Below are 20,459 nucleotides of genomic sequence, written 5' to 3'. Positions count from 1 at the left end.
GTTTAGATTTTGAATCTTAATGAACGTAACTTAATGAAGCTTCACGATCTCACCTGTGCAGAGTCAGGCTCTGCTGGTGCTGCCGTTCTTCACAACGCTCCCCGAGGAGCCGCTGGCCGAGCTGCAGAGAGGCCTCGACTCCCTGGTGGTGTCGCACTTCCCCATGCAGTCCGACGAGTTTGCCAAGGGCTCGCTGCACCGCAACAACTACATGGACTGTGTTCGCAAGGTGACGTCAAGGAGACAGACAAGCCAAGACTTTTTTTTTTACATTAATTCATGCGCACAGGACTTTTATGTTCCAGCAGTAGAAACTAATCTTAGCAGGACAGACGTCAGAAATCTAATTTTAAGTGTGTGGAAAAACCTACAGATCAAACTGACAGTTTACTTTACTGAGGCAAAGTCGTAAATTTGATTAGAAATCCTGCTGACTTCTGAAAGCAGAAATATTTACTTTTTCTCTTTTCTAACCTGCACTCATAAGCCTTAAAGCCGTCATCTAATTTTACACCTAGTTGTTCAGTTTAATGCATATTAAAAAACATTAAAGCAGAAGTAAGTGGTCCGGTCGTTTTCGCTAATGCTGCGTTCCAGGCAGGCTTTTGAAATCGTAAATTACAGCTTCAAGTCACAACTTACGACTTTGTAGCGTTCCAGGCAACCCACTCGTGTTTTTCCGACCTGTTTTACCGGTGAAAGTCACTATAACGGCCACTCGTAACTTCCGACCCGTGAACTCGTACCAGATCGAACTGGTACCACTTCACGGTCGGAAAAATACGAGTTTCCTTGAACGCACCATAACAGTCCTCGTCCCTACGTCTCCACATGCACGGCGTCCCTTGGCTGCACACACAGCCCTGCATGCCGTTCTCTCTCCTCATTGGATAAAAACTGTAGGATACGATAAATGTTTTCTCCTCGGCTCAGAGCAGAGCAGAGTGACTGACAGACCCGTGTTTCAGACCAAACACTCTATGTAAGTGATTGCTGTCGGAAGATACAACTATTTAAGACTTATATTAACACAAATATATCACTTACTTCTGCTTTAAGATGTGCATCACTTTTTATCTGCTTATATATACGAACATATGAGTTATTTTTCTGTTGTTAAGTTTCACTTGTTTACTTGTATATTTATAAAGAAGGAGGCACAGAAACAGAGACACCAGTTTAATTTAGGCAAAGTGTTTTGTCACTATTACAGAAAATGTTTTTGTAATTTAACAAAAGCTTAATTTTGAATTCTGACACCAACCGTATCATTTGTTCCTCTCAGCTGCTCGATGCCCTGGAGCTCTCTCAGAGCCCGCTGCTGCTCAAGCTGCTGTCTGGGATCCTGTGTCGGGACAAGAGACACATCATGGAGGAGCAGTTCCAGACGTGTTTCCACAAGATAGCGAAGCGGTCGGTGAAGCCGCCTGCTTTCACGCCAGAACACACTAACAAAATAAACACGTCTCCCCTGTGTGTGTGTGTGTGTGTGTGTGTGTGTGTGTGTGTGTGTGTGTGTGTGTGTGTGTGTGTGTGTGTGTGTGTGTGTGTGTGTGTCTGCTGATTACTGCTAATTAACGGATGTCTGATCAGGTCGAGCCGTGAGCGGCAGCTGCAGCTGCTCGGCGCCGTGTTCAGGGTGATCCAGCAGGGCGACGTGCCGGTCAACTCGATGATTCAGGCCGTGATGGAGCGAGTCCTGCTGCCTCTGGCCTCCCACTGCAGCGCCGCCGCCCTCAGCGACTTCTTCGTGGCGAACGTCTCCGACATCATGACTCTGCTGCTCAGTCGCTTCACCAAGGTCTGCCCATTAATGGTGTATTTAGAGATATTTGTTACACAATAACCCGTAACCCTTTAATTTACAGGCTGTTATTTACATGATAATGTCTTTTTTTAAATTCCAAGCCAAGAAATAACAATTAATTGCATCATAATGTCTAAAAACAGCCTAGAAATAATGGCCAATTTCTTAGTAATGTTGAGAAATATAGCCAAGAAATAACGGTTGATTGTGTAGAAATAGCCCAGAAATATCAGTCAATTGCAAGGATTTGGTGGAGAAAAATTCAAAGCATGAAAATGTGGAATCTTTTGCCTTTATGAAAAACATGACATTACTATGAAATTGGCTGTTATTTCTAGGCTATTTCTTGACATTACTATGCAATTAATTGTTATTTCTTGACATTATCACATAATTAAAGCAGAAGTAAGCGATCCGGTCGTTTTCGCTAATGCTGCGTTCCAGGCAGGCTTTTGAAATCGTAAATTACAGCTTCAAGTCACAACTTACGACTTTGTAGCGTTTCAGGCAACCCACTCGTGTTTTTCCGACCTGTTTTACCGGTGAAAGTCACTATAACGGCCACTCGTAACTTCCGACCGGTGAACTCGTACCAGATCGAACTGGTACCACTTCACGGTCGGAAAAATACGAGTTTCCTTGAACGCACCATAACAGTCCTCGTCCCTACGTCACCACATTCACGGCGTTCCTTGGCTGCACACACAGCCCTGCATGCCGTTCTCTCTCCTCATTGGATAAAAACTGTAGGATACGATAAATGTTTTCTCCTCGGCTCAGAGCAGAGCAGAGTGACTGACAGACCCGTGTTTCAGTCCAAACACTCTATGTAAGTGATTGCTGTCGGAAGATATAACTATTTAAGACTTATATTAACACAAATATATCACTTACTTCTGCTTTAACAGCCTGTAAATTAAAGGGTTACCCAAAAACTTCTTGTAATCACTGTTGGAGGTTTATTTGTGGAGTTTTACTGTGGTGATTGGGGAAAAGTTTGTGCCATTAATCTGTTATTTTGTCAATTTATCTGTGATTTATAGTCAAGTGAAACAAACTTCGAGCTGCAGCTGCTAAAGAAGAACGGCTGCTACAAGCTGATGGAGCTCCTGTATTCCCGCCTTCCCAAAGAGGAGGTTTACTCCAAGGAGTCGCGCATCAACCAGGTCTACTGCGGCTCAGCCAAACCGGAGGGGAACGAGCTGAGCAAGACTCTGATCAAGTAGGAAAATGGTGCAAACACTGCAAAGCCAAGAGGCGACGTGACAGTGATGTAAAACGTCTTTATTGTTGTGTTGTGGTTGTTTTTTAAGGTCGTGTTTTGAGGCTTTCACTGAGAACATGGCCGGTGAGACTCAGCTGCTGGAGCTCAGGAGACACTTCCACTGTGCAGCGTATAACTGCGCCATAGCTGCGATCAGCTGCAGCTTCAGTGAACCCAAGTTCTACCAGGGCTTCCTCTTCAGCGAGAAGCCAGAGAAGGTACCAGAAGACTTGTATTTATAACGTCGGTGCAGTGCAGCAGAATAAAACTCATCCTCTGCATGAACTTTAACAGATTTTTTTTTTTGTTTTTTCTTGCACAGAATCAGTTCGTTCTGGAAAATATCATTGATGTTGAACGGACCTACAACTTCCCGATAGAAATTGAGGTTTGTTTCTGTTTGTTTGTTTGTCTAATAGTACACTCTGAGGTCCAATCATGATTTATATATCTGTTTTTTTAATGAATGTAGGTTCCACTTGAGAGGAAGAAGAGATACGTCCTGATTAGAAAAGAAATGACCGAGGAGAACGGAGGTCAGTCGTCCTCATCATCCTTGTTGTCATTAGACTTTTTATTCTTATTTAAAAGCTGATTTTGGCTCTTTGTGTTTCCACAGACGCTCCAGTTTACCTGTCGTCCCAGTCCTACATGGCCGACAGCAGCCTGAGTGAGGAGATGAGTCAGTTTGATTTCTCCACCGGGGTGCAGAGTTTTTCCCTCGGCTCCCAAAACCCAGAGGGACAAAGACGAACCGTCGTTAAAAGAGTTTGTCATTTTGGTTTTTCCTCCTGTGAAAATCTGCACATATTATAATAATATAAAAACAGACACTTTATAAGGTTATTATTGTTGTTGTGTGTTCGCAAATGTAGGAGACGGAGGAGACGAATCCTTCCCAGGATGCAATGGTGGACCTGGAGATGGACGAGCTGAATCAGCATGAATGCATGGCGACTATGACGGCTCTGATTGGACACATGCAAAGGAGCAACATCACCCCGAAAATAGACCCGGTCAGTCAGTAGTAAAGAAGAGGAAAGCTTTTTTTAATTAAAATGTCTTTGGTTTTATGTATTTTTTATTCAGAGACATAGAGATGCACTTTTAATGGTGATATTTATTAGAATTCCTATTTTTAATGAAGTATTTATTCATATTCTTACATGTTATTAGCAGACTTTGCACTCAGCTGCCAACCCTCTCTTTTCCTTCCTGGTGATATGAAAATTTGAGCATGTGGTGTGCAAGCTGCTAAATGGAATTGCCCTTTAAGGGATTAATAAAGTGGTCTTGAGTCTTGAGTTGAGTTAAGATTATGATATATACGTATGTAAATGTGACTCTCAACAGGGAACCGTGCCAAGTGAACTTCCTCCGTGGATGAAATTCCTACATGGAAAACTTTCAAAAACAGCGACGCCTCTGAACATCAGACTCTTCATCGCGAAGCTCATCATCAACACAGAGGAGGTGAATCCTCTCATCTGGTCCTCTTTCTTTCTTTTTTAAGAAAATACAGCTGTTATTATTATTATTATAGATAAATTAACGTGACGACGATACTCCTCAGGTTTTCCGACCGTACGCCAAACACTGGCTCGGGCCGCTGCTGCAGCTCGTCACCTCAGAAAACAACGGGGGACCGGGGATCCACTTCATGGTGGTGGACGTTGTGGTCACAGTGCTGTCGTGGACAAACCTGGCCAGCCCCAAGGTTTCTCAGATTTCTTCTTTTTTTAACCCTTTGATGCACAACATGGGTCTAAATAGACACGAGTGAGTTTTTTTGTGCTATATCTTTGTGAAAAATTTATTTCATCATATAGAATTCCAGGTATTCCTCAATTAACTTGTTTTTGATCATAATACATCCTTATTTTATTTTTTACTTTTTCACTTTTTTAATAAAAACACATTTTGTATCACTACCCCTCTAATGCGCAACATGGGTCTAAAATGACCCACATTCATTTCCAATGTGATTTCATGCTGAGTGATAGTTTCTTTGTTGTAACTTTTGAAATCTATCTATTTTATGATTGAATGTTCCAAGTATTATTTAATATCTTGTTATTTATTAGTGGGGTCATTATTTCCATTTTTCATTTCTTACTTGTGAACAAAAATGAACAAAAATGTCTCAGTGAGTGGACCAGTTGAAAAAACAAGTATAGCAAGAATACTTTAATTTTAGCATTCCCTCACTATCTATACCAACAACAGACCATTGTTTCCTTGATTACAATAATGACTAGTAGTCATTACTTGTCCTTTTTCCCCATTAATAGCTCTGTTGACATATTCTACTGTGGTCAACAGCTAGCCATAGTTTATTCTATCTGAGTAGGCTATTTCAATGTTATATATTTGAAATCACTGCACAGTATTTATCATTTTCTTCAGTAAATATTCATTTTTAAGCACATACAATCATATTTACTTGTTTTACAATTATTCCAATTTACCTAAAGAAACATTTGATGACTCATTAAAGATAACTGTGCATAATTGATAAGGTTTTAGTTACCTTGAATAAGTAGCTACATTACTTGTCATAAAGGGAAATACCTTAATATTAGCAAGTTAGCTAACTGTTAACATGATGCCATGTTCTAGCTGGTGACAACAATAGAAAAATATTCTATTGTAGACACCAGCTAGAACATGTCAACAGCTACCTAGCTAGCTAGCTGGTGACATGTTCTACTGTAGTTAACTAATACAGTAGAATGTAGAAATGTCAACAGCTAGCTAGCTAACTGGTCCACTCTCTGAGACTTTTTGTCTATTTGTTCATGAAATAAGAAAGTAAAACTGGAAATAACACCCTGTACTAATTAAAAACAAGATATTCAAATGATACTTGGAGGATTCAATCATAAAATATATTGATTTTAAAAGATACCACAAAGAAACACTCGCCCAGCATGAATTCACATGGAAAATGAATGCGGGTCATTTTAGACCCATGTTGCGCATTAGAGGGGGTGTGCATATGTTGTGCATCAAAGGGTTAAAGGCTGCATATATAAATTGTCTGTATGTAACTTTATTGTGAAAATCCCAACATGTGGCAGCAAATCAACACATTTCTGACACATTTTTAAGCAATGCAGTCGTTTTTTTCTGTCATTTTAAAGTTACTACTATGTTTGTGTTTGTGTGTCAGGACAACCCCAGGGATGAGGTGCTCGCCAACCGGCTGCTGGAGTTCCTGATGAAAAACAGCTTCCACTCCAAGAGACCTGTGTTCAGACACAACCTGGAGATCATTCGCACTCTGGTTGAGTGTTGGAAAGACTGTCTGCACGTGCCGTACAGGTACGAGTCGACTCAGATTAGCACTGCAGAATATAAGCTATCTATAGAATAAGTTACAGGCCTGCAGAAAATAGACGTGATAGAAGCTGCACACATAAGACCAAGGAACTGAAGTGTCTTAAATTGTGTGTATTTTAAAAAATTTGAAGGAAGGCCTGCCTGAAGAAGGTCACAATGACCGAAAGCTTGAAATAAATTGATATATGCACAGTGCTTTGAGTGTGCGGTTGCTGTTAGAGCTGCAACAATTAATTGATTAATCGCACAATAACCGATCATTAAATGATGGTAATCGTCAACTATTTTGATAATTGAATCATCGGTTTGAGTAGTTTTTAAGGAATAAAAGTCAAAATTCTCTGATTTTAGCTTTTTAAATGTGAATATTTCTGGTTTCTTTGTTCCTTTATGACAATAAACTGAGTCTCTCTTTGGTTTGTGGACAAAACAACATTTTGAGGACACATTTGAGGACGTCATCTTGTGGTTTGGGAAACACTGATTGATGCTTTTCAACATTTTATTGACAAAACAACTAATTGATTAATTGATTAAATAATCAACAGATTAATCGATAATGAAAATAATCGTTAGTTGTAGCCCTAGTTGCTATTTTGTTTTGTTTCAAAGTTCACCTCTTCCCACTCCCTACAGATGAGTGGTGGCCTTTATCACTGTAAGATTTGAAGAAAGAGGCAAAAACAGAAAATTATAATTATTTAACATTATTTATCTTCTTGTCTTTCTAGTTTGATATACGATCGGTTTCGTGGCACCGACCAGAACAGCAAAGACAACTCTGTTGGACTGCAGCTGCTGGGAATCATCCTGGCCAACAACCTCCCTGCCTACAGCGCCGCATGTGGAATAGAGTACGACAGGTAAAATAAATGATATGGATAAAGTGATGATATCTGTTTTTACTACTGTGTGTTTTAGTATAAATAATATAAATAATAATAATATAAATCATGACCTTGTTTCCTCAGGTACATCCAGGCTCTGGCCAACAACGTGTCCTATGTGAGGTATAAAGAGGTTTACTCTGCTGCCGCTGAGATCATCGGCCTCGTCCTGAAGAATATGACCAAAACGGACGATGTAGGATTATTACCTCAGTTTCTGGATGCAATTTTATTCATGTCTCATTCTTGTTTTAATGCACTTTTTCTACAAATGGTCTCTTATGGAAAAGAATAAAAGTCAACAAATGAATATGCTGATGATAAAATCCTTTACATTTATAAGATTAATTGACCTTTTTATTCTCATCTCAGCAACATCAAGAACTTCTCAATCTTGCTGCCACTAAAATAACAAATCTGAAGAAAGCCAACTTGGACGACAAGTTCATTATCTGCTTGAACAAAGTGTCGAAGCACTTTCCTCCATTCATGGATCGGTGAGTTTATATTTCTCAGTCATCCTTCTAGAGGCTTAAAAAATGAACTTATTTTCATATAAAACATCTTTACGCGTGTTTTCCAGGTTCGTCAACCACGTGTTCTCCATCCTGCCAAAGCTGTACGGCATCTTAAAGACCAACTGTTTGGAGTGCGTGCTGAGCCGAGCCGACGTCATCCCGGACATCTTCCTGCATCTGAAGACGACCGGCTTCGTCCAGGTGATGGGACACAGGTAGGTGCAGCCGCCTCGCTCGCCTTCGTTTTGAACAGAGTCTAAAGTCAGTGTAAACCAGTGGATTTTACCACTTTTTTTCTACAATTTTTAACTTTTTACAACTTTTTATTTATTTTTTCTATTTATTTCTAGATAAAAAAATAAAAAAAACTTTTTTTCTACAGTTGTTTTTAAGACATTTCTATCACTTTTTTCTAGTTATTTCTGAGAATTTTTGCTGCGTTTTTATTTAGTATAATTTTTATTTTTCCAGTAATGTTACCACTGTTTTTTTTTGTTTGTTTGTTTTTTTTGAGAAATTTTACCACTTTTTTTATCAAATTTTTTTTAAACTTTTTTTTTTTTTGAGAAATTTTATTACTTTTTGGAGAAATTGTACCACTTTTTTCCAGAAATGTCTCTACAATATTTCCACAAATTCACGCCATTGGCTCTAATTTGAACCCACATTGACTAAAAAAGTAACGTTTTTCAGTCTCAGAACAAATATTTGTATATTTCTAGTGTTTGCTTCGAAATTTTTTCCAATGGGAGTCCGTGGTCTAGTTTGTGTCTATTTAAGGGTCCTTAATGTTCCTCTTGTCTTTCACTAAGGGATGAAGCCAGACAGCGAGTGTGTCTGGACATCATCCATAAGATCGTCGGCCTGCTGACTCCAGTTCAGCTTCAGGAGCTGCTGGGAGCCGTGACGGCGTTCGTCTCTCATCCGTCCCCGGTGTGCAGAGAGAGGATGTACGACATCCTCATGTGGATCCAGGACAACTACAGGTGAACACATCATCACGTTTTTTTCTAATTTTACACTTTTCTAACGTCTTATTTGAAGTGTTGATCCATGTAGTTGTAGTTTTAAAGTGCAAACAACATCTCTCATAACAATAGAGTGGAGAGACAATCAGAAAAGTCCATTATTCAATTATATAATGGTTTATTTTTTATCCCTCTCAGTGATACAGAGAGCATGGAGGACAACGTCTCAGTAGAGATTTTGAACGCAGCTAAAGAAACGCTGCTTCAAGGACTGTCTGAAGAAAACCAAGGGCTCCAGTGAGTATCTGTTTAATGTTTTTATTTATCTCCTGCATTTCATTAATTCTGTTGCATCTTTTCTGATTTGCATCTTGTGGTTTCAGGCTTTATGTCCGTAACTTCTGGAGCCAGGAGAAACGCCTCCCCACTGCGACTCTGGACCGGATGCTGATGGTGCTCCGGTCGCTGTACTCGTGTCACATCGAGCGCTGCTTCTTGAGCCTCGTGACCAACCTGCTGCTGGAGATGACCAGCCAGAGCCCGGACTTCAAACGCAACATGTTCGAGTATCCTCTGTCAGAGTGTACCTTCCAGGTCGGTGGGAATCAACCCAGCGTTCATTTCTCTCTCTCTCTGCTACAGATGAGCCTGATGTGTTCAACAGTTCAAAGTTCAACATTTTGGCAAATTGTCCCATTGCCATAATCCCTATAGTCATAGCAGTAGGTTCGTTGACTTTAATTGTCGGTGCAAGCTATTTTTAGAGCGGCGGAGCAGAGCAGCAGCCTGCTCAGAGCTACGCTACGGAGGCTAATGGGATTTCTTGGTTTCCCTCATCAAACTCATCAAATACACAATCCAACAACTGGTGGACAAGTTGTGACCTGCACATTCACCACGCTATGAGATAATAACATAAAGTTATGAGATGGAGATGTTTTAGAGGTAAATACAGAGACTGCTTGCTGAAAAACTGTCCCTGAAGGCAACGCGCATCAGCGGTTTTGCATGAATTTCCCTCTAAAACAACTCTGTCTGGTAACGTTGTGTTATTATCTCATAGCGTGGTGAATGTGCAGGTCACAACTTGTCCACCAGAGCGTTTTGGAGTTGTTGGATTGTGTATTTGATGAGTTTGATGAGGGAAACCAAGAAATCCCATGAGCCTCCGTAGCGTAGCTCTGAGCAGCTCGCGGCTCTGCTCCGCCGTTCTAAAAATAGCTTGCACCGACAATTAAACATAACGAACCTACTGCTATGACTGCTATAGACTATATTATGGCAATGGGCCAATTTGCCAAAATGTTGAACTATCCCTTTGATTACATTTTTTCTTTTTTCTTTTTCTTTTTTTTTAGGACTATGTGATTGATTCAAACTGGCGCTTCAGGAGCACGGTGATGACTCCCATGTTTGTGGAGACCCAGAGCTCTCAGAGCGCGGAGAGCGTGGCGCCGTCTCAGGCTGCAGCCATGAAGGGGAAACTCCGAGCCACTCAGACCTCGCTGGAGTTCTCCCAGACCCAAGCAGCAGGTGGCGCTCAACCTCCACTCCAGCATAAACACAAGAGATTTCTACACCTTATATTATTTGGATTCACTTTATTTGTTTGTTTAATCCTCCAGGTCGACGTTCGGCCTATAACTGGCTGACGGGCAGCAGTGTGGACACGCTGGCCGAGCACTCACTCGGCTCCGAGTCTCTGTCGTCGCTGTTGGTGTTTGACAAGAAAGAGAGACAGACGACGACGAGGCGACCGGTCGGGGAAGGATTCGGCCTGAGGCGCCTCGCTGCACCAAGCGATGAGGTCGACAGTCGCACCAGAGGTTCGTCTAGTTTTTTTTTTTTAATTCAGCAAAGAAAAAGAGAGGTCGCCTTGTTTCAGTACATTTGTTCAGTGGACACATTTTATTTTCTCCATTTAAACAAAAGATAAAATTAAACGACCTCAGTAAAATCAAGTGGAGACAAATGTTTGTATTTTGAAAGCAGCAGAACATTTCTACCAAACATGAAGTTGTTTTTCTGAGTTAAATTTTGTTTTAATTTATTAAAATTAATCAGAAAAACTTTGTTAATCTCCGGAGGGAAACTGAATTGTCGTAGTAGCCACAACAAACCAAAAACAGGAAAAACAGTGCAAAATAATATGATATATAAAGGGGACACTACTATTAACATTAACAGTAATTTGATAATAACTTGTAAAAAAGTTATTATCAGGTAGAAAATCAAGCTGATTGTGAATTTCTTGTGTGTCAACAGCTGAAAATGAGCAGCGAAGCAACATCCTGAGACTGAGACGCAGGTTTCTGAAGGATCAGGAGAAAGTCAGCATTAATTATGCACAGAAAGAGATTCGGCAACAGAGGCAGAAAAAGGTAAACGACCAAAACAACCTCAGGAATCAGCAGTTCTTTCATTTGTCCAGCGTCATTAACGAAAACTGTTTGGTTCCCGTAGGAGGACAAAGCCGATGAACGGCTGAAGAAAGAAGCTCAGGTGACTCTGTATCGTAACTACAGAGTTGGCGACTTCCCAGACATCCAGATCCCGTACAGCAGCCTCATCGCCCCGCTGCAGGCGCTGGCCCAGGTACGACTTCCTCTGCTCTCTGTGTCCGTCCCATTAAAGACTCAGGATGTGAATAATAAGTTGTCATTTCTACCTTTTTGTTTCTTTGTCTTTGCATGATTCCTGCAGAAAGACCCGATTTTAGCCAAGCAGCTGTTCAGCTCCCTGTTCGCTGGAATCCTCCAAGAGGTGGATAAAGACAAACCGGCGGAGAGCGGGAGGATTAAAGAGGAGCTGCGCGTCAACATGAACTCCTTCCTGAGCAAGAGCACCATCTGCTTCCCTCCCTTCATAGCATGTGTGCAGGTATGACCCTCACCAGCTGCTGTACTGCAAACAAAGACTTGACTCTTAAATATTTATTGAAATGCGCAATTTGATTATAAATCAGCTCTAGGTTGTATATTAACACTTTAAACGTATCAAAGCCTCAGAGAAATTCACAGAGCCTGTAGTCAGAAACTGAGCTTTAAAACCGGCCGTCAGGACTTCCTGTAACTTTGTGATGTCACAACAAAGCAGTCGCCAAGCCCCGCCCCTCACCACCTGGACCCAACATTTGCAGGATTTGGTTTCTCTGAGTGTTTTATTCTAAAATCTGCTCTATTTTATGGGATCACAGTCAACCAACCAGAAGAGAGACAAAGAGCCTTTTCTCGACCTGTTGTTACTAGAGCTCCAGAGAGAAGCTGAAAGAAAATAAAACATACAAATAAAATACGGTAAAAGCATGAAATAGAGGAACTTTTTAATATTCCAGTTTCTTCTGGAGTTTAGACTTTAACATGAGTGAATTTATTCTGTGTAATTTCTATTTTTATGCCATATTTGTCCATTTATGGGGAAAGGTGTTTGTAGTCCAGGCTCTTCACCTCTGCAGAACGGCTAACAAAGCAGCATGAAATAAAATTAGCCATGCAAATGCTTCATGGTCTGTAGAACGCGTTGGACTGAAAGCTGACAGGTTAACTTGATGTCTCTACTCGTTGTCTTGTTGTCAGGACATGTGTTACCAGCATAAGGAGCTGCAGCAGCTGGACCCGGCAGCCATCAGCTCCACCTGCCAGGTGAGTCTCCAGCAGCCGTCGGGCATCCTGCTGCTGGAGGAGAGCCTGCTGCAGGCCGCCGTCCCGGACGAACCTCCGGCCAAACGTTCACGAGGACGCAGAGAAGAACTCCCCCCAGACACCAAGAAATGGATCCACCTGGCGAGGTAGACCGCTAGAAACTCATGATGTCACCTCATAAGGACCAAACATGTTCATGAGATCTTTATTATCACATGCACAAGTTTAAAGGGATAGTTCAACATTTTGGCAAATTGGCCCATTGCCATAATCGCTATAGTCATAGCAGTAGGTTAATTACCTTTAATTGTAGGTGTAAGCTATTTTCAGTACGGCGGAGCGCAGCAGCTGGCTGCTCAGAGCTACGCTATGGAGGCTAACGGAATTTCTTGGTTTCCCTCATTAAACTCATCAAATTCAACATCCCAAAACTCCACAGCGCTTTTGTAGACAAGTTGTGACCTGCACAACCACCACGCTATGAGATAATGACGGAACGATACGAAACGGAGCCGTTTTCGAGGTAAATACAGGGTAAATACGGAGACTGCTTGCTGAAAAACTGTCCCTGAACGCAACGCGCATCAGCGGTTTTGTATGAATTTACCTCGAAAACGGCTCCGTTTCGTATCGTTCCGTCATTATCTCATAGCGTGGTGGTTGTGCAGGTCACAACTTGTCTACAAAAGCGCTGTGGAGTTTTGGGATGTTGAATTTGATGAGTTTAATGAGGGAAACCAAGAAATTCCGTTAGCCTCCATAGCGTAGCTCTGAGCAGCCAGCTGCTGCGCTCCGCCGTACTGAAAATAGCTTACACCTACAATTAAAGGTAATTAACCTACTGCTATGACTATACGATTATGGCAATGGGCCAATTTGCCAAAATGTTGAACTATCCCTTTAAATTATTCATATTCTGCTCTTTGCTTCCTCCAGACTCTACAGATCTCTGGAGGATTACGATGTTGTGCGCGGCATCTTCGGTGGTAAAGTTGGCACCAAGTCGATCACATGCGATGCGCTTCAGGCTGAAGCCAACAACGACTTTGCAGAAGCCGTGAAGCTTTATAACGAGGTACGTAACTCATGCAAATGTAGCACTGTTTTGTCAACTAGTGCTGGGCTTACACCAAAAGATTTTCACAGTCACAGACTAAAAACTGAAAGAAGAAATTAAAATTTTACTGGAGTCACGACACAATCAGTCAGTTTGATCGTTACGTATAAGGTGGTAATCTGAGCTGTTTTAGATCGCAATAGCGACAATATAAAACATGTTTGATATCATCACAAGTCTTTCAGTCTTTGTGGTAACGTAACACAATCAACAACCACAAAACCGGAAACAAGAAACCTGGCAGACAAACAATCACAAGAGCAGCATGGACGAACATGAAACACCGGGGAAAAGTTGAAGGTCCTGATCAATATGGACCATCCTGTTCGACGTAAATTCTCCACTGTATCATGACAGAGCATAATGGGGAAAAAATGCTAAAAGAATCTAGTTGTAATCTAGTAAATAGTGACCTTGCGAGATTCACAGTCTTTGTAAAACCTCAGTCTGAGAGTAAGCTTTTCCAAGAGTCTTTTCCAAATCGTTTCAAAGTCTTCTGATGTAAGAAGAAAAAAGAACGCAGCACATCTAGCATTGCAATGATATTTCATTGTCATAAGATGAGTATCTACTATAGACTAGAATATAAGAGCAAAAAGATAAAAAATAAGTTGGTAGACATATACAAAATCATACTTCTTATCTTACTTCTACTTCTACTTCTTATCAATCGTGCATTTTTTGTAAGTTTAGAATTAGTCATCTAACCTGAGAGTAAACTGTCGTCCTTCCTGTCAGGCCCTGAACTCCGAGGACTGGAGCGACGGTGAACCCACAGACGCTGAGAAGGACTTCTGGGAAACAGCAGCGATGGAGGCCTACAGTCACCTGACAGAGTGGAAGTCTCTTCAGTACTGCTCCACCGTGTACATCGATGAAAACACGCCGCCCGACCTCGAGAAGATGTGGTCGGAGCCGCTCTACCAGGTCGCGGACGACTCACAATCCAGGAAGTCTCAGCGAAAAGTTGTGCTGCTTTGTTAACGTGAGTTGTTGTTGTATTTTTGTGTGATTCCCCAGGAGATGTACCTGCAGCACATGATCCGCAGCATGCTGAAGCAGCTGCAGCAGGGCCAGAGCGACCAGACGCTGCTCAGCTTCATCGACAAAGCCATGAGGGTGGAGGAGCGGAAGAAGCTGCTGGAGAGTCACTACAGCCAGGAGCTGAGCCTGCTCTACATCCTGCAGGAGAACTACGACAGCGCCAAATACTATGCCAACTCCGCCATGCAGCTCTTCATCGAGGTCTGACGCCACACATCACAATCGCACATCATTAATAATCGGTTCTTGAAGGGTTAAGTAAAAGTAAGAGTAAATTTCTTATTTTTCACATCAATGAATACATTTTTTCTAAATGAATTTAAGGACCTTTTAACTCTTGTTTCTGAGAATTAAAGCAGAAGTAAGTGATATATTTGTGTTAATATAAGTCTTAAATAGTTATATCTTCCGACAGCAATCACTTACATAGAGTGTTTGGTCTGAAACACGGGTCTCTCAGTCACTCTGCTCTGCTCTGAGCCGAAGAGAAAACATTTATCGTATCCTACAGTTTTTATCCAATGAGGAGAGAGAACGGCATGCAGGGCTGTGTGTGCAGCCAAGGGATGCGCGTGAATGTGGCAACGTAGGGACGAGGACTGTTATGGTGCGTTCAAGGAAACTCGTATTTTTCCGACCGTGAAGTCATACCAGTTTGATCTGGTACGAGTTCACCAGTCGGAAGTTACGAGTGGCCGTTATAGTGACTTTCACCGGTAAAACAGGTCAGAAAAACACGAGTGGGTTGCCTGAAACGCTACAAAGTCGTAAGTTGTGACTTGAAGCTGTAATTTACGATTTCAAAAGCCTGCCTGGAACGCAGCATTAGCCAAAACGACCGGATCGCTTACTTCTGCTTTAACTCTTTGAAACCACCTGCACTGATGTGCTGCTTTTAGAACCACCATGTTATATAAAGTCTGCAGAAACACCTATAAAAACAAATACGTAGATCCCAGTGAAGAGCGTGCACTGTGATAGGTTTCCTTCTTTGACAAACACAGCTTGTGTCCAATAGTATTTTAGAAAGAAAAAAAAGAGCAGACCTGAAAGTAACGAGTACATTTCAGCCTTCCTAGAAGTTAACTCGAGTAAAAGTAAAAATATTTGTCTTGGAAATGTATTCAAGTAAGAGTAATTAAGTACCAAAGAAATCTAATACTCAGGTAAAGTACAAATCCTCTGGATATGTACTTCAGTACAGTACTCAAGTAAATGTACTCCGTTACTGTCCACCACTGGTGATAAATACGTCTTTCCTTCTTCCAGAGTTACTCCAGTGTGGATACGCTGCTCACTCAAAGTCGGCTGACCATCCTGCAGTCGGTGCAGGCTTTGACTGAGATCCAGGACTTCCTGCTGTTCATTAAAGGAGACGGTGCGTAGATATTTGTTACCAGATATTTGAGTGAAGTCGTTTCCTCTCTTCCCTGAAGGGTTTGATTGTTGCATCTATTAAATGTAATGTACATGTATGTGTGAAAATGTGCGTCTGTTTATATGGGTTTATATACAGATAATGGTGTTTATGTATTTATGTGTATATGTGCGCATGTGATGGCTGGGCTGCAGCCGTTACTTCAACTTATTTTATGCCACTTTTTGTTGTAGACGTTGTTTTTTGTTGATGTTTTTCTTCTTGTTTTCCATTTCTTCTTTACTCGGATGTATATTATCTAATTTGTGAATTAATTCTTTGTAACAAGGGGTAGACAATATAAGTTTGCTTCTTTCTGCCCCCTTTCATTTAAGAGTTACAGTATTGTCTTTTTTTTTAACGAGTTTTATTTTTTTGTTTTTATGCTCGATAAATGAATGAAATAAATAAATAAACTAAACTAAAATGTTTTTATTATTCATCAGTGTCTGTGAGTGCCCTCAAGCGTCGCATCAGACTGTGGACCGAGCGGTATCCAGATGCTCAGGTGGATCCAGTGAAAGTTTGGGACGACATCATCACGTCTCGGTAAAGAAAAAGTCGTTTTTAATCTTTTTTTATGAATATTTAAGATGAAAAAGTCAAATAAAAAGCCTCAAATGTGTTGTCTCCGGTTCAGATGCTTTTTCTTAGACAAGATCAGAGACAAGCTCCGAGGCCACGCCCCCGCTGACAGCATGGAGGTGGACGGCTCAGAGGATCCAGCGGGCGACATCGACGCGTTAGTGAACGACTGCAAGTTCAACATGAAGCTACAAATGGCCGACAGCGCCCGGACGCAGGTGAAGAAACATCTGGGTGGAGATTAGATACTTCAATGTTGTCCACATGTGTTAAACCTCCTTATAAACTTTAAACTGATTATTTCTGTTTCAGAATAACTTCCCGGTTGCGACGAAGCTGCTGAAGGAGCTGCACAGAGAAGCCAAAACCAACAGAGGCTGGTTGATGAAGTGGGTCCACAGTTTCAGCCGCTACAGCCACAAACGCAGCCAGAGCCTCGGCCCCGTGGAGCAGATCAGCGCCATGTTGAAGATCGTCCCGCTCCTCGGTAAGAGCAGGAAACATCCACAACTGCTTCTTCTTATTAGGGCCGCGGGCAATCGCACCGGGCACTGGTCCCAACAGCTATGAAATAGCTGCAGGGACCAGTGCCCGGGCGAAGCCCGGGCACTACTGTTATTGTGTGGATTTTTTCTTCTTATTAGTGTGAATGCTGGAAGCATTCACACTATTGTTATTCAAATCTTTATACTTATTATTATTCTTACTTCTTTCACCCTTTTTCAGCAGTTTTCTGCTCCTTCATACTTTGTGCTATTTCAACAATTCATATATCAAAACGTGCAGCTTTTTCAGGACAATATTGCTATTATTTTTCTCTTTCATACTATTTATACTTTTTAAAATATTTAACTTTTTCTGCAATTTTTCTCTCATAGGAAATGAATTGAAACAGTCTTCAAACTCTTCAAATCTTCTGCTTCATTCAGCCTCTAATAGCTTCAGCATACTTTCAGCTACAGACTTCATTCAACTTTTAAACTGTTCACAAACCTTTCAACTATTCAGCTATATCTCAGCTTATTGATATCTTCAACAGTTTCAGATATATGTATAGTTTTAAAATCATTAAAATTTCTGACAAAATTCAGATTTAACATGAAAGTCAATGGGACGGAATGTTCGGACGTTGGCAGTTGGTAGAGTGACAGAGGGTCTAAAAATCCTCTCACATTTTTCTCTCTATCCTGCCAGCACGGCCACAGATTACACTCTACACACATAATTTCGGGCATGCTTGTAGACAAGCTCATCCTCGATCTCTTCATGTGCTCAAAAAACCAGAGAGACAAACACAATTTAAACTGGGAGCCTCCGAGTGCAGCCATTTCCCTCTCTCCTCTCATTGACTCCCATTCAAAAGTAGTCGCTGATTTTCTAAACGTCCCAAAGTTTCCAACCTGCGACACAATCAACAATTTTTACTCTAGAAACACCAAAGTGACACGGACGCGTTCAGCAAGGTCTTATGGTTCGGAAAATGTAAACCTTTTGCTCGTACTAAGTACAGATTTGTCGTACATTAGATCTGTTTGAGGGTGTCACAGAGCAGTTAAAGCCTATGGTTAAAGCAGCCACCATACCTTAAAGCCACCAGCCACCAGTTACATGGTAACCTCAACATGGCAACCTCACCATGGTAACCTCACCATGGCAACGTCACCATGGCAACGCACACACATTCTCTCTGTTTGACTGTCTGTCGGTCATACACACACAAACACACACACACACAAATGGACACACACTAACTACCACACACACACACACACACACATCCAACACACACACACACACACACAAATGGACACACACTCACCATACACACACATCCAACACACACACACACACACACACAAATGGACACACACTCACCATGCATACACATCCAACACACACACACAAATGGACACACACTAACTATTACACACACACACACACACACACACCATACACACACATCCAACACACACACACACACACACACACACACAAATGGACACACACACACACACACAAATGGACACACACTCACCATACACACACATCCAACACACACACACACAAATGGACACACACTAACTACCACACACACACACACAAACACACACACACACACACACACACACACACACACACACACACACACACCCAACAAACAAACATACAACCACTTACCAAACACATACACACACACACACAAATGGACACACACTCACCATACACACACATCCAACACACACACACACACACACACACACACAAATGGACACACACTCACCATGCATACACATCCAACACACACACACAAATGGACACACACTAACTACCACACACACACACAAACACACACACACACACACCCAACAAACATACAACCACTTACCAAACACATACACAATTTACACAATTACACACAAACAGACACACATGCACACACAACAAACACACACACAAATGGACACACACTAACCATACACAAACAGACACACACGTCCAACACACACACATTTCATACAGTTGTCAGGTCAGAACTTTTTGTATATCTTCCTCACTCACACACACACACACACTTTTGTATATCTTCCTCACTCTCTCACATACACACACACACACACACACACACACACACACACACACACACACACACACACACACACACACACACACACACACACACACACACACACACACACACACACACACACACACTTTTCCTACAGTTGTCTGACTGTTTTGTATGTACCTCTCTACCTTCCTGTTGTAGTTAATGGACTCGTTGCTGTTAATTTTGTTCTTTAGCTATTTAAACTGAAAATACACATTTCCCCATTTTGGTCATGTTGAACACATTGTTTTACACATATCCTAAACTACTGAGGCTCTTCTCAACCATTTCACACCATTAAACCCGCTGTTTACATGTTCTACTCCTCAGCTAATGCTAATGATCTATATTCTTCAACAATGTTCTTCTGCTGTCAGTTTACAATGTATTTCAGTAGGCATTAACTTTTTTCCTAATTCAGGAATTTTTCAAACTCTTCTTTGACAATTGACCCTTTGTCAAGGCCCCGCCCCCCACGGTTACTGTTGCTAGGTTGGACAAACAATGGTCACGGAAGGGTTAACTCCCATTGGAAACCATTGAAAATTAGGCAGATTTAAATTGTTTGTAAGGAAAATTTGAATTAACTTATACATCAGAAAAATAGTGTCCATGATAGAGGACAGACGTGGCTCAATAGCGATTGAACGGGCATTACCTGACTTTTCCGAAAAATGGGGAAAAACTATTGTTTTGGTCACTCACTAGCTAGTAGCTAACGACGCTAGCTAACGTTAGCTACAAGCTAACGCTTAATCTCCGCCGATCTCCCGTTTTTCCTCGTAAAACTTCACAAAGTTCAAAAGACATTAGCAGCGGTAATGTTACGTTTGCTAGATAATTATGAAGGTATTAGATCTTCTCTGTCTATGAACACGACCAGAGAGTGGACTGGAGAATGAATGAGCTTCAATAGCACTTCAGTACAGCCAGGGAAAAACAGGCTCACTTCTCATGAGGACTGCACAACAACAAACAAACCTATGCAATTAACCCCTGACCTATGCCTACAGCTCCCCCTAGTGGACCACCCCCAAACCCTATTATTAAGCTCAACTAAATACATAACAGAAGGTTAAAGTATATACAGTAGCCTACATAGGCTAAGTATGTTTATTGATGTCTTGGGTTTGGGGAATGGGATAAAAATGACTCCAGGAATACGTTCCAGATATCGTGAGTTGCTATTGCAGGAACCCCAGGCACATTTTAACCATATTGAAAAATTATAAAGTAGTTTTTGCCGAAAAACTTGCTGTCT

At 41.4% G+C, this 20,459-nt stretch overlaps 2 protein-coding genes across 2 annotated transcripts in view; one reads left to right on the top strand and one right to left on the bottom strand.

Annotated features, from left to right (window-relative positions):
• The window catches only part of LOC146966348 (histone H2B-like), a 141,504-nt gene that overhangs the window by 67,258 nt on the left and 53,787 nt on the right, over nucleotides 1-20,459 (bottom strand). The window lies entirely within an intron of this gene.
• The window catches only part of LOC146966360 (DNA-dependent protein kinase catalytic subunit-like), a 54,448-nt gene that overhangs the window by 19,920 nt on the left and 14,069 nt on the right, over nucleotides 1-20,459 (top strand). Inside the window, exons 39-70 of the mRNA XM_085763415.1 lie at nucleotides 62-229; nucleotides 1,286-1,413; nucleotides 1,594-1,801; nucleotides 2,851-3,029; nucleotides 3,121-3,289; nucleotides 3,394-3,459; nucleotides 3,544-3,607; nucleotides 3,691-3,839; nucleotides 3,947-4,087; nucleotides 4,425-4,544; nucleotides 4,645-4,788; nucleotides 6,244-6,395; nucleotides 7,145-7,276; nucleotides 7,385-7,496; nucleotides 7,673-7,797; nucleotides 7,884-8,033; nucleotides 8,631-8,804; nucleotides 8,985-9,083; nucleotides 9,170-9,380; nucleotides 10,145-10,319; nucleotides 10,412-10,612; nucleotides 11,052-11,167; nucleotides 11,250-11,381; nucleotides 11,490-11,666; nucleotides 12,362-12,573; nucleotides 13,364-13,502; nucleotides 14,283-14,471; nucleotides 14,565-14,789; nucleotides 15,858-15,966; nucleotides 16,452-16,554; nucleotides 16,646-16,808; nucleotides 16,903-17,077. Coding sequence (XP_085619541.1) covers nucleotides 62-229; nucleotides 1,286-1,413; nucleotides 1,594-1,801; nucleotides 2,851-3,029; nucleotides 3,121-3,289; nucleotides 3,394-3,459; nucleotides 3,544-3,607; nucleotides 3,691-3,839; nucleotides 3,947-4,087; nucleotides 4,425-4,544; nucleotides 4,645-4,788; nucleotides 6,244-6,395; nucleotides 7,145-7,276; nucleotides 7,385-7,496; nucleotides 7,673-7,797; nucleotides 7,884-8,033; nucleotides 8,631-8,804; nucleotides 8,985-9,083; nucleotides 9,170-9,380; nucleotides 10,145-10,319; nucleotides 10,412-10,612; nucleotides 11,052-11,167; nucleotides 11,250-11,381; nucleotides 11,490-11,666; nucleotides 12,362-12,573; nucleotides 13,364-13,502; nucleotides 14,283-14,471; nucleotides 14,565-14,789; nucleotides 15,858-15,966; nucleotides 16,452-16,554; nucleotides 16,646-16,808; nucleotides 16,903-17,077 — 4,807 coding nt within the window. The remainder of the gene's footprint in view (nucleotides 1-61; nucleotides 230-1,285; nucleotides 1,414-1,593; nucleotides 1,802-2,850; nucleotides 3,030-3,120; nucleotides 3,290-3,393; nucleotides 3,460-3,543; nucleotides 3,608-3,690; nucleotides 3,840-3,946; nucleotides 4,088-4,424; nucleotides 4,545-4,644; nucleotides 4,789-6,243; nucleotides 6,396-7,144; nucleotides 7,277-7,384; nucleotides 7,497-7,672; nucleotides 7,798-7,883; nucleotides 8,034-8,630; nucleotides 8,805-8,984; nucleotides 9,084-9,169; nucleotides 9,381-10,144; nucleotides 10,320-10,411; nucleotides 10,613-11,051; nucleotides 11,168-11,249; nucleotides 11,382-11,489; nucleotides 11,667-12,361; nucleotides 12,574-13,363; nucleotides 13,503-14,282; nucleotides 14,472-14,564; nucleotides 14,790-15,857; nucleotides 15,967-16,451; nucleotides 16,555-16,645; nucleotides 16,809-16,902; nucleotides 17,078-20,459) is intronic.

This window comes from Trachurus japonicus, chromosome 20 (assembly GCF_045865225.1).
Source record: "Trachurus japonicus isolate A0001 chromosome 20, Traja_1.0".
Lineage (NCBI taxonomy): Eukaryota > Metazoa > Chordata > Actinopteri > Carangiformes > Carangidae > Trachurus > Trachurus japonicus.
This window is presented reverse-complemented; position numbering and strand designations above follow the sequence as displayed.